General features: G+C 35.4%; 1 protein-coding gene across 1 annotated transcript in view; it reads left to right on the top strand.

Moving 5' to 3' along the window:
• LOC140160146 (uncharacterized) overlaps positions 1-10,912 on the top strand; it is a 76,109-nt gene extending 65,197 nt beyond the window's left edge. The window contains 4 exon segments of the mRNA XM_072183423.1: positions 5,240-5,502; positions 7,047-7,237; positions 7,800-7,949; positions 8,854-10,912. Of these exon segments, the coding sequence (XP_072039524.1) occupies positions 5,240-5,502; positions 7,047-7,237; positions 7,800-7,949; positions 8,854-8,900 (651 nt within the window). The 3' untranslated portion in view covers positions 8,901-10,912.
• The last annotated feature ends 3,902 nt before the right edge of the window (positions 10,913-14,814 follow it).

The raw sequence follows: 14,814 nt of genomic DNA, 5'->3' as shown, positions 1-14,814 counted from the left end.
AGAATTTACACTAACTGTTTGAGATCTTTCATACAAATATGATTTAAACCACAGAAGCTCTCTGCCTTGAACACCATATTTTTCAAGTTTTTAAGAAGTATTTCATGGTTGACCGTGTCAAAAGCTTTCTTTAAATCAATAAATATAACACCAGTAGCAAATCCACTATCCATGTTCTTAAGAATAAAATCTTCTACATTAAGTAAAGTTGTGGTAGTTGAATGGTTGGCACGGAAACCAGATTGATCTTCAGAGAGAAGACCTGCATTAGTCATAAACATATACAATTGATCATGAATGGCCCTCTCAATAATTTTGGAAACAATTGGAAGAACAGAAATGGGCCTATAATTTCCAACATCAGTTTTGTCACCTGATTTATAGATTGGTGTTACTTTTGCTTTTTTCCATAGATCAGGGAAAATAGACTTACTTAAAGATATATTACAAATATATGCAAGACAATTTGAAATGTAAGGTCCAGCTAATTTGAGCAGCTTGACATTAAATTCATCTAGACCAGTTGATTTATCAATCTTCATATTATGTATCTGATCAAAAACAAACTCAGGACTAATTTCCTGGAATTTAAATGTAGATGATGAATTACATTGTTGAGAGCAAATAGAATTACATGTACAATTTACATTTGCATTTGTATCAAATTTGTTTCCAAGTTCATTACCAATTGATGTAAAATACTTGTTAAATATGTCTGCTGTATACTTAGCATTTGGAACATCATTATTAGAATTAATGTTAGGCACAGTGGATGATTTACTGTTTGGAATAATTTTCTTAATACTTTTCCACAGTTTTTTACTATCATTCATGTTATTAACAACAGCTTCATTACAATAATTCTTTTAAGATAATATCTCATATTGTTAACTTTATTCCTTAAAGTTTTTGCCATATCCCAATCAGCTGGATTGTTTGTTTTGTGTGCTTTATCAAAATAGAAGTCTCTATCTTTACTTAATCTTAGAAAATCACTATTGATCCATTCAGGAAGGTATCCTTTAATCCTTTTTTCTCTAAAAGGTGCATGCTTATCACATGCTTCAATAAAAAGTGATTGCCATGTGCTAAGTGCAATGTTTACATCATCAATATCTTCAATTTGATTCCAATCAATATTTTGAATAGTATTAATAAAATCAGCATCATTAAATTGTTTAAAACATCTTGTCTTAACATTTCTTGGAGGATGTTTTATTTGGTTATGCTTACGAACTACATATATCAATGAATGGTCACTCAGACCTAAACTGTGAACTCCTGATGAAATTACATTTTCTGGCTTAGATACAAATATCAGGTCAATTTTTGTTTTACTTGTGGGTGTTACCCTTGTATATTCATTAATTAACTGCTTCATATTTGAATCATTTGCCAGAGTAGATCCCCTTTTAGAATAAAAAGTCTTAGCTATATCTAAGTTAAAATCTCCTAGGATATACACTTCATCATATAAGTTGTTACATTTCTGGAAAGTTTCATTAAGTTCATCTAGATAATCAATAGTAGCAGTTGGTGTTCTATACACAGTACTTATCAGAATAGGTTTAGTACTAGGTAAATTGATTTCTATGAAAAGAGCTTCAATGTCATTGTTATGGAGATCATTATTCTGTTTACATGACAAGCTGTCCTTAACATAACAAAGAATTCCACCATGAGATATTCCATTTTGCCTATCTAACCTAAAAGTAGTATAACCATTAATATTAATTTCTGAATCATCAATTTCATCATTTAACCATGTTTCTGTAAGACACAAAACATCAATCTTATTATTATACATAAGTAGGTTAACATAGTCAATTTTGTTTATAAAACTCTGGATGTTGATATGAGCAATTTTGAGCCCTTTTTGTAATTTGCATTGAAGATCAACAACATTTTCTTTGAATGGAAGTTCCTCATTACATATTTTGTAGAAACAAGATTTGCAAAACCAATTATTTGATTTCTCAAATTCATGAGAGTCGATGCATGTAATATGATAATCAAGAGTACAATTTTTACAAGTTACATAAATATCATGTCTAACAATTTTGGTTGTACATTGAGCACATCTTAGTTTACTAATATTTTCATTACATGTAGAGACCTTTGAGTTTACGGATATAGGCATATTTTGTACTGTGTATTATACTGTGTATTATACTGTGTATTATACTGTGTATTATACTGTGTATTATACTGTGTATTATACTGTGTATTATACTGTGTATTATACTGTGTATTATACTGTGTATTATACGGTATTATACTGTGTATTATACTGTGTAGTATGGGGTGTATTATACTGTGTATTATACTGTGTATTATACTGTGTATTATACTGTGTATTATACTGTGTATTATACTGTGTATTATACTGTGTATTATACTGTGTATTATACTGTGTATTATACTGTGTATTATACTGTGTATTATACTGTGTATTATACTGTGTATCATACTGTGTATCATACAAGATGAATTCATGAGATGGTCAGAATTTATTTGGCCATGGGGTCCATCTGCACCTATCTGGTGTTGTGACTGCCCAATTGGGTGGATAAAAGCTACTTTAAAAGTCACCCTTTTGTCTATCTAATACAGTTGGATGCAATTTCAAATCCCTGCCAAGCCTGCATTAATTCACATTTCAGGTGGTTTGGACCTTGTCAAAGTCTGCTGCCATTGAGGTGTAGGAAAATATGTGCAAAATTAATTCATCTATACACACGTAAAATCCACCATTTTAGTCCTTGATATGTCGATTAACCATTATTTTAGACATCCTTGTTTTGAAAGCAATACATAAGGTCCGCAATTGCCGGCACAGACAGGTAGAGGGGTGTGCGGGGGTAGGTTTGTAATTCCCTATCTGGGAACTATTTTTTTTATCTATCAAAAGGACACGTACCTGCCAATCGGGGATGCATCCTCAAATTTGCTATGCCCAAATACCCTAAAAATACAGTTTTAATGGGGACTATACATGCACACACACACAACCCCACAGATTGTTAAAAAAAGCTTCAGTACAGATCATCCATCCATGCATATGTGTGTACATACACAGGTGTGGTTTGTATATTTATAGGTTAATAAACGTGTATCACTTGTTGGGAGTGAAATTGTGTTGATGCGCCTAATGCACGAGCTCCGAAGAGGGAGTGCATTAGACGCATCAACATCTCGGTACAAGTGCATTATTTTGTACAATTTCTCAAGCAACAAGTGATATGCATTTATTAACCTATTTCATACACGACTAAAAAATCCCGTGATTTTTGCAATTTTTATAACAAAATTGTCACTAAAAATGTTGGAAAATGCAAACAAATATAAGTGCATCCACCCGCAAGAAAAATGAACGCGTCCAAAAGCACTGCGCAGAGTGCGCGCCCGTGCAATTATACAATATTTATGCATGGCTAGTAATTTACTAATGCTTGCTCTGATTGGTTCTCACTATCTAGGAGTGTATGAATTCTGTACAATATACAGTCCCATCATTTCAATTGTATTGTAATGCACGCATGTTTGTGTGTGAGAGACCATATGACACCAGCTGCTTACTCATGTGCAATTGCTGAATGTTCTGAAAATCAAACTGGCCCTTGGCCAGACAGCCGAGTGGTTATGTGTGGCATCGAACATGCATGGGAGCTTGTCTGGAGAATAGGCAAGGGGGTATCACTCCCTCCCTAAAAATGGTTTTGCTATTTTTGTGACGAAATATCAAACACAGGCATGAGACTGCACTTTCCTAAAAAAAACTGAAAAAACTGAAAATGCGCGTGAAATTGGGCAAAAAGTACCAAAAACAGGCTGAAATTAAATAAAGTTGCGGAAATTTTGACTATAAAAAAAACTGAATTCAGTTTTTAAACTGAAAATTCTCATGCCTGCAGTGAAACATTTTCACAGCATCCCAGAATGCACCGTGTGCTGTACATGCCACTTATTAGGAATTTGACCGTTTTCAGCCTGAGCAAACCTGACATATCTTTTATAAACACATGCATCAGGAAAGGACACTAACATTAAACTATGTTCTTTCATGTGCAAATAACCAATTTCGCACACTAATGGATTTGTGCATCTGTCAGGAACTACCCTTTTGTTATGCTATATAATAGGCTTCCGAAATTTATGTGCAGAAGTTTGCAGTCTACATACATCAGTGAACAAACATCAAAAAGAGAAGCTAGGTTGAGATCTGTGTCAAAAAGTACTGGTTCCCATATTTCATTTCAAGTTTCATAACCCTATTTGTGACCCGGCAGCACAAATGAGCCGTAAATTCCCTAAATTGTATTCTGAGTTACGGTGTAAAATGTGTACAAAGGTCGTATTCATCGATAACTTAAGCTGGCCCGACATCTGTCTCATTTTGATAGTCAAAAACTAATCAATAATCCTATTGTTGAAGTGGATAATAAGCTTATACCTTAGATTGCTATAGAACTTTTAATAGCTCTGGTCTTTGTTTGCTTTTGCTAAATCCTGTTCAAGTGGTGGGTTACCAGGCATTGTATTTTGTACAGGTATACATAACCAACAATTAACAATGAGAGAACTTTCTTAAACCTCGTTGACTTGGGGATGATTTGAAATGACCGCCAATTATGACTGTTTGATATTTATTGCCAGCAATGTGGAAAAAGAGACACATGTAAAAAACGTAAAAAGCTACAATTTTGTTGAAGGAGCATTCTGGATATCGTTTGAAGTCAAATGATATACCATTTTTAAGTTTATGTTTATTTTTTAAACACAAAATAAAACAAAATTGACCAGGGAGGAATTTACGGCTCATTCGCCGTGAACGGTCACATTTTGTCTTTACTTTTGAACACTTGTAATGAGAACATGAGATCCCCAGTTACTCATAAATACCATCTAAAACCTAAGAGCCCCTTTGATATTGCTGCGGTAAAGACCTCCTTCATGTACATGTTCAATGTGAACATGCATGCATCGGGAACCAGTTTTAATGTGATTTGTAAAAGCATGAAGATGTGGTGATAATTTCTTTGACAAAATATCATCATTCAATTCACCAATTCAGGAAATGTAAAAGAATTTGTTTTTTACATTTTTGGAATCTTTTTATATGGTGAAATTTCTGGAAAACTTGCATCCCTGGTAAAATGCACCTGGAATCCACTATCCTCCACAGCTTGAATAACCCCTCGTACATTTAATGCTTCTTTGTTACATTTATTTGTTCTAGGTGAAGCATTTCTTTGTCGACAATGAACTCCATCTAGCTTTGGCCAATCAGGTAGACTCTAGATCGGGGTCATTCTCAACAAAGTCTACCCTCTGGAAGCTGCAACAATCGGGTGAATTTGACAAAGTTGCCCAAGTTACCACCTCTGCAGCAAATGATGTTATAATGATGGAGATGGAGGGCCGTTTCTATGTAATATATGCCAATGAGTTCCAAGGAGACTACTTCAATCAGGATTTTAACGTACCCGTACAAGTCTATGAGTAAGTTATGTTTACATTGTTATTGAAAAACAATCTTTTATAGCAGATTCACATCATCGTGGGACGTTTTTCCAACAAATCTAGGTTGCCGGTCATGATATGCAGGATTGCCCGGTAGCCTGAATTTGTTTGAAATTTGTTTGAAAAACGTTCCACAATGGGTTGAATGTGCTAGTTATAGAGACTGAGAAGAGTACATGTGATATTTGCTAGCTAATCAGGATTTTGATGTATCTGTACAAGTTATGTTTATTTGGCCTAATAAATGCCAACCTGCTGTGTTTGATCGAACTGAAAATTCAAGAAATCAACTTAAAGCCTAAAATGTCAATTCAATTACAAGTAACAATTTGGAAAATGTAAAAATGTTGCTTGTCACACAATCAACATAGTGTGAGAGCATGGCCTGATGGGGCCGGTGTTCTGTGTTAAATATTCTCTGGCGGTGGTAACTTGCTGGGATATTGACAATGGGTAAGTGAACCGTGGGAGTATACTTGGTCCATAGGAGGACATTAACCCTAACCCAACTAGGACTCACTAAAGCTCACTATTAAAACCACTCTGTGTGCATGCATTCCACAGGACTTGATGACGCAATCAGACCAAGTCATATATGCCCAGGGAATCGTTGGCCGGACCAACGTCACCTGTGTAGCTACATGCTGGGGATCTTCTGCGTGGCATGCGAGGGGTCCGAGGTTCAAAGCCCGGGGGTGCCAAGTGTCTTTCTTCGACATCTTCTCTCCTTTTTCGTTCCTTCTTTCCCTTCCGATAGCCAAAAAAACACGGGTAGGGTTAGGGTTAAGCCATTAGTCCCATGTATAAGGAGTCATACCTATTAATGTATATCAGTTAGTTTAGAAAAGAGTAGGGTGTTTACCCCGGACTTTCCCAATCCATCGCAGTGCTATATAGATATACATTGGTTCACCTCAAGTTAGGTAGTAACATAGGTGCCTATTTCGCGGAGTGCAGTATTTAATGTGTGTGTAAAGTTAATCACGCCGAGTGTACATGCACGCATACAAAGGCGGTTTGTCGGCATGCTTGCAACGCTACCGCGAAAAGGCATTGACATCCCTACCAAACTTGAGGCGAACCAACGAATAGTCACAAGTACAGACACGAAATGCTTTAAAAGGCTGCCGCTTGGAGGAAGTGATCAGATTCAGCATCTCTCAGTGCTTTGTAGAGCACCGTAAAAATGCTTGTAATAAATCAAATTTCATTGAAGAATTGTTTAATTTTTTATTGTTTTCTGACAAATACAATACACCATATGTCCTTTTCTTCCCTAGCAACTTTCTGCTCATTTTGCTGTTGTTGCTAAAACAGACCTTCCATGCTATAAGCATTTGCACCATTTATCATGTTGTAATTTACCAATTTGATTGGTATTGACCTCAAACAGTTTCTTTGGTAATGGTGAAATGACATAACACCAACTGAATCTGTAAAGCCCATTGTCAACAATGTCATTTATTGACTTGAATTGATGTGTAAATTCCATATTTTCCCTTTCTACTCTCTCTCTGCCATAGATATGTACCAGATGGATCACCTCGTCTGCAATGGATACAGGACATATCCGCAGATGGAACAAAATCTCTAGGTCAATTTGTCATCCAGAGTCAAAACTATCTACTTGTCTTGGATCGCCAGTCTAGAGTAATGGTGTATATGTTTAATGGAATACGGCTGTTTGAATACGTCCTCACTATACCTGTAATTGGTAAGAAAGTAATATCTTCAAATATCTTCAAACAGCTTTGAACCTTTTTGGGAAGCCAGTTCAAGATTAATAAATTATCATTCTTTGTTTACAAGCAATATGAAATATCTGCACTGATTTGGCATATCTTACCATTAGATTTTGCATTTTGGAGATTTTTTTTCTGTTTTTAATGTTGCTCAAATCATGTAAAACATTCTTATTTTGATTGGAAAGTTTTTGCGAAACATTTCGAAAATGTTTCTAAATTGTTTGCAAACATATTTTGAAAATGTTTTGAAATATCAAATTTTTTACAGATTTGTCAAGCTTTTGGGAGATATTTTTAGATTAAAAAATAAATAAAATAAAACTAAAAAAATTCCTGACCGACCCTACTTAAAGTCTGTCCACCTGTAAAACAGGGTTGTAGTTTTTTATAACCTGATCAAAAAATTTTAAATACAAAAACACACAAAAAACCCATTTCACATTTAGGTTTTTTTTTTAAATTATGCCATAAACTTGTTTTTGATTTTTAGCCTTATATGTAGCACTCCATCTGATTTATTTGTTGCTGCAGGTGGAGAACATCTTGAGGTACTGAACCTAGCGGATTTGCAACATTTACAAATTGCCGTTATGAGCTACAAACAAACCCCAGTCTTGTTTCCTGGGCAACCAACCGGTCCTGCCGAAATAGACTCGCCAATTCTTGAGATTGTCCAACAAGGTATGTAGCCAGAGCCCTGACACTCAGTTCAGAAGTATGTTACTGCGTGGAAGCAGCCATTGACCCTGTCATCGCGTATCCAGGAACTACCAGCTGCGTAGGCGCACTTGAATGCGCCCTGTATGCGTTATTGATCGCGTAGGACGCTTGTGCTGGCGACGTGTTTGTTAGCGACCACGTTGGCACCCCATGGCAACGCCCATCCGCGTGTCAATTTGTGGTTCGTGGGATCTTTTTTTCAGGCTCTGTAGCGTGCAAATTTGGCCAGTGCGATTTTTACAGTGGGGGACCTGATGTAGCACGAACAATGGGACCAGTGTTCCCTACAAGGACATTCAGCCTGGGTCAATTTGGTAATTTTTCTCCCAAATTGGCCTAATGAGCCGTAACTATTATTATTATTTTATTTTATTCAATTCCGATTCTGAAGAATAATAATAATACCAGCACTTATATAGCGCTATTGCAAATTCAAATAACATGAACATAGCACTTTACAAAAAAAGAAAAGAGGAAAACAAAATAGTATGCACCAGATTATCAGCCCAAAATGAAATGGGAATAACTTATTGAAACATTTTAATGTTAACCGGGTCCTTACTTTTGTTTTCAGATAAACACAATTTCTCTTTAGAAAACGAATGCTATTTTCTCTTCATGAGTGATGCACAATCATGTTCAAGTTCCCCAACTTTAATTCACTAGTAGATTTCATACTCATTGAGCCACTGTCTTGAAACTGGCCAATACAATGACTCAAATATACTAGTAATAAACAGAATCCATACTATGTTTGACATGAAGGTGTTGGTACCAATATAAGCATGATTGATTTACAGTGAAATTATATTTACTTAATTTGCATTAACAACTGCCATTTTTATTTTTTTTTAACCAATTACAGGACGGGTAATACCTGCGCTTGGGGGTGATCAATGCTATCGTGACTAGCGAATGCACTCAAGTAGACACTATTTAGCAAATAAGTTGATATAAGTAAAGTAATAGAACCACATAATGGACAGAAGAAAAATATAGAGAAACTTCCCAGTTCTTCACTGGCTTGTGCATGCATTCAAGTTGATATTTTTTGACAATAAGTAATGTAAACCAACTACACAATGAGTATTACCTTCATGCAAGCATACTTACGAGTTATTTGTTGAATAAGTTCATCAGGTCTGTTGGTTAAGTAAATGAATTGGCATTTTTGCTTGACAAAACCAAGTGTATTTCCCTACAATATTTTGTCCTTCACATTGGAGGACTTCATCCGGTATGACTGTTATGGTCATATCTGATCCACCTTACCGGGAAACTGGTTGTGGTGTTCTTTAGTGTCTTTTCCAGTTTTTATAACGGGATCATATACATAGCTTTAGGAACACCAGAAACCAGATCAGATAACCATATCGGTCATACCTGATGAAATCCTGCGATGTGAATGACGGAATGTTGTAGCGAGTAAAAATTCACTTAGTTTTGTCAAATAAAAATACCAATTTGTTTATACAGCTTCTGAAATAAAGATGCCTAATCCCTCAATGAAGTGTTGACCATAGGCTAATTTCATGTATACTTACATGAAGGATAAACCACATAATGGACCAGAGAAAACAATGTAACACATAAAGCAGTTGGACAAGGGAATCTGGCGTAAATTTACCTGTAACACTAATGCACTTCAGGCTATTCATGCAATTGACCATTTCTGTAATTCCTGATATTATGTGCAAAGAAACGGACACATTGTCACAATACACATTCCACTTATAGAGAGTAGGCCTATATGTAGCGACAAAGTGCATGAATCCATGAAGATATATTGGGTGTTTGTTTTTCAAATAATTTGCCGAATTACGGAAATGGTCTATTTATTTTGTCCATTTTCGTAGTGCATGACAAAATGTAAAAGAAAGGTTGATCATATAAGCTCTGACAAAATGCTAATGTTGTGTTCATGGGTCTGAACTGTTTGAATTTACTTGTGCTCAACAACATATCTTGATTTGGGGTATTTGGGGTTCTTATTGATATGACAAGATCTCAATGAGAAAAGTTACTACTTCAGTAAATATACATTGGTAAAATAATTCATCTAGTATTGGTGTAATTGGGAGCACCTGGCGCCAGAACCGGCATCATCCGTCTTGAAACTGTTATTATGACTCCATGGAGAAGTAGCATCCACTTCAATGTAACCAAATATAGTCACTCTTCATTGCAGCTGACACAACCATAATTAATCAAGTGTTCGCCAAGAACCACCATTCAAAACATTAAAATATATTTTTGTACCACAATATTTATATAGTTTATATTAAAAAATAAGATATTTATTTACAATAAGAAACTTTATATAAATTTATGTGCGGCTTGCTGGTATGCTCAATTGTTATTCCAGTTGAAATTCATACACCCGATGGAAGACTTTAATCTCCCACACAGGGGGTGTAGATTTCTAATGGAGTCGAACATCCAGGTAATCCCACTCCTTGTGTGAAAGATTAAGGTAATATTTTCATAAGGGGCATATGGATTTCAACTTGGATATCTCAATATTGGGCCTGTTAATTGAAGGAATTCACAATACGATGCGCTGTCAAGCGATTGCTCGGATTAAGCCAAAATATGCATTACATAATGTCTACAATCAAAGCCTGTGTAATATGAATATTGCACAAGAATATATGGCAACATTTGTTTAGTTTGTCAATATAATGGTTCGTGAATTAATGATTATCACCACTTGCATGTATTCAATGATGACAAGAATGAAGATGTCAACCCAGGAGGTCAAACATGGACTGGCAACTGGTGGCGGCACATTGTATTGTGAATCCAACAAATAATTATACAAAACCCAATTCGTATATTTTCATACCAACAATCCAAAAAGTAAACCTATTTTGTTAAGAATAAGCAAATGTACTCTTGTTAATAAAGAGACATCAAGCAAGTGATTATGTTGTTTGTGTCAATTATTTCGATCAAAGATGGGGCAATGAAAGCAGTGATAAGAAAATCATAAAATATCCGAAGTCTACAAGGATCATTAGGGAGTGTTCATAAATACTTTGGTGGGGGTTCAAAATACAGGGAATGAAAAAATTTTGGGTTCTAAAATGATAAAACAATTCGGTCCTTCATAGGGGGATCAAAAAAAGGGGGTACAAATATGGAGTAAAATATATGACAAGGCATGCACATTCTAAATATTTTGGGTGCTCCGTGCGCATGAATGTTAAGTATTCAATTGCGTATCAACAAAATTTGCACACTTTACAATTTGGATGTAACACTACAACTCCAATATTGGAGTAAAAACTCCAAATGGCCATTTTTAGCTAATTTTTAGTAATGACACGGGCCTATATTTTTGGTTTCTCTTTAGGGCATGACCATGAAAAGGATAAAAAAATCCACCCTTTTTAGGATTTTGATGTCGGAGGTTACAACTTTTATGAACACTCTCAGAGGAACTAACCTGGTCAGCATGTATAATAGCCAAAAGCTATCTTAAAATATAAGGACACAATAGGGAGTGTTCATAAATACTTTGGTGGGTGGGTGGGGGGGGGCGGGCTGGGCAAAATTACTATAGTCCATATACCTCGAGTCGGTAAAGTCAAATTAAATTTTGAGATTTCCTGAAATACTGTTGATTTTGGCAGGAATCTGTTATGCTAGTTGGATTCCTTGCAGTGTTTCCTTTCTGAAAATGTATACTTTTATAATATGTTCTACAGATAGTGCTGTCAATGCCAACTGCCTCTTAAATAAGCATTTTGTTTATAAATTAATGAATTTGTCTATAATTTGAACAAATTTAAATTTTTGCACTTTGAACTACCCTTGGGTCAAGTTTTACTCGTATTAAAAAAAATAAGAAGTACAGTTTATTTCCAACAATTTTCGTGACTTCCAGCTGGGTAAGCCAAAATTGGTATTATATCGCGAATTTCAAAAATTCAAAACTAAACTGAGCTCAAAAAGAAACTTATCATTTTTCACAAGATCATCCGGTCCATCAAAATGAACCAAAATTACACACAGGTTTACTTCAATACTCTACTCTAAACATGTCACTAACCAAGCAGTTATCCAACTGACACAACAGCAAAATGCACTGACATGGAATAGCTTCCAGGACCACAATCACATCCCAATAATTGGCACCCAGCACAAGAAATCTGAGAATGATTACAAGATCTTAGCACAGGTGATAATTCCCAAAGAGTAAGTGGAATAGTAAGTAACAAGACCTGTTTCTTGAAGAAAGTGAACAGTAGAACACCGCACCGTTTTATCATCTATGGAAGGATCTTGTATGCATTCTTACAGATTTCTTGTGCTGGGTATTGGGCTGTGAAAGTGGTCCAGGAAGCTGTTCCGTGTTAGTGTATCTTGCTGTTGTGACGGGACAACTGCTTGTGTAATTGGTTATTGATAGGTGTTTTGAGAGTATTGAAGTAATCCTGTGTGTAATTTTGGTTCATTTTGATGGACAGGATTTTACGATATGACCCTGTGATTCACAAGTTTCTCTTTGAGCTCAGTTTATTTGATATCAGAAGAACATCCTTCATATTCAGAATCCAATTTGGTGTGTCTGATGTGCTCATGTGCCACAAAAATACTGTGCAAACATTGCTATCTGAGCCCTTAAGGCGAGTGGGATGGCAGGAGCCATACTTTTCCAGTTTTAGCCATTACTAAAATACAGGGATGCCAGTATTCAGGTAATTACCCGATTTCCTACTTTTGTTACTCCAAATTTCAGCACTTATTTTCAGCCTGTTTTGAGGCTTTGTAGCCCACATTCGCACTTTTTCAGGCTTTTCCTGCAAAGTCACTTCAGGCCACTGGCATCCCTGTAAAATAGCACCGTGCACTTAATATTAATCCATTAATGATATAGTTAAGGGAACTAGAATGAGCGTTTCAACAGCATCGAATACTGAAGAATGTCTTTCTGATATCAAATAATTTTCATTTTATGAAATTCACGATATAATACAAATTTTATGACAAATTATTAAAATTTGATATTTTAATTTTGGAGATATAACAGTCCTCGAAGTAAATTTTATAAATTTAATGATATAGTCTTAAAGTGTATGTAGCTGGGAGGAAAAGCCGATCAATTGAACATTTTGACCTTTCATATTGAAGATATGGATTTTTTCCCAAAAGACCTAATTTTTTTTTGGTGTTTTGGGAAAAAAAATCCATATCTTCAATACGAAAGGTCAAAATTTTCAATTGATCGTCGGCTTTTCATCCCACCTACATACACTTTAGGTAGAAATCATCAGATTTATAAAGTTTACTTGAGTACTGTTAAATATCAATTTTAATGATTTGCCATAAAATGTGTATTACATTGCAATTTCAAAAATCAAAATTATTTGATATCAGAAAGACATTCTTCAGTATTCAAAATGCAATTCGATATCTGATGTGCTCTAATGTCCCACAATAAATACTGTCCAAACGTTCATACCCCAGCCCTTAATGAGTCAAAGCCAATAATCACCCACATTTATATTTCCATTTAAGTCTTGCTGTTCTTGGATTAAACCCAACAATATATAAATCAAAAATTTTTTGGTATTTTCTCCCATCTGAAATAAATCATTCACAAAAATGACAAACCTTATATCGCCTTGGGATCTCCTATTGAACCCATACCATTCCTCTTGAATGTTGGTAATGTAGGTAATAGGTAATGTAAATGTAAACGAGCCCCCCCATCCTCCCGAACAATGTTGAATCATGTTATGTTGCACATCATGCACACCTAACATTCACTGGTGGGGAAAGAGGTTTAGGAGGTTAGGCCATAAGTTACATAAGTACATACAAGATATATCTTATTATTGTGCTTCACCACAAAGTTAATAGCTAATCTTTCAGATTTAGGGACTAGTCGCTAAAATTCACCCTATTTTGGCCCTGCCATGCCAAATAAATTGAGTCTACAAACTTGGTAAAATAGTATTTAAATCAACCAAAAATCTGAAATCTATTCAACAGAAGTCAAGTGTTTGGACACTTTCAATAGGGTAATATAAATGAGCCCCTTCCCTCATCCCCCCAAACAATGTTGAATCATGTAATGTTGCTCATGCATGCCTAGCAGTACCCAACATTGACTGTGGGGAAAGGAGATGTTAGGGTGGTTAGGGAAGGGTTTTGGCTTGACACCAAAAGAATGGGCATTTCATCAGCACATTAAAAATGGACAAATGTCCATGTGTCCCAACACATTTTAACAAGGATTGTAGGCCATACTTCCCTCCAACCAGCTCAAAGCAACATTCCATGACTAATCTTTCTTGTATATTTCAATCCCCGTATGCAAGTCAAAATTATCTGCTGGCTTGAAAAAATAAAACTACTTTAACATCAAAACCAAAAAGTACTGTCACACGAAGTGATTGCGTTGCTCGACTGTCTTTATTGTTATAACTTACAATTAACACAAATGTATATATTGTTTGTTGTCTCAAAAATAAAGTTATTTTACAATAATTGAACAGTATCCATAAATTGAAGCTTAGGTAATGAAAAGGGCAAACCTGTTCTCTATGTGCGACCAATCCAGATTTTGTGTTTTGGTGATATAAACACCTCAAAAGAAATAAGTCCCCCTCTGAACATGTCGTCATAACATCGTAAGGTTTCATTTTGTACCAACAAAACTAACTTTGAAATAATTATATGACTGTTTACTAACTGCTGTGTGAAAATGAGAGATTTCCATGACTTCAGGGCTGAATGAGCCTAAATTGAAGGCAAAAACTGCCCTTTTCAAAAGTCACAAAGTAGGCCTATGCTTGTCACAAAAGTTGATTCATGG

The sequence above is a fragment of the Amphiura filiformis genome, chromosome 9, assembly GCF_039555335.1.
Source record: "Amphiura filiformis chromosome 9, Afil_fr2py, whole genome shotgun sequence".
NCBI lineage: Eukaryota > Metazoa > Echinodermata > Ophiuroidea > Amphilepidida > Amphiuridae > Amphiura > Amphiura filiformis.
Note: the sequence above shows the minus strand (reverse complement) of the source record. Positions and strands in the feature narration are given on the sequence as shown.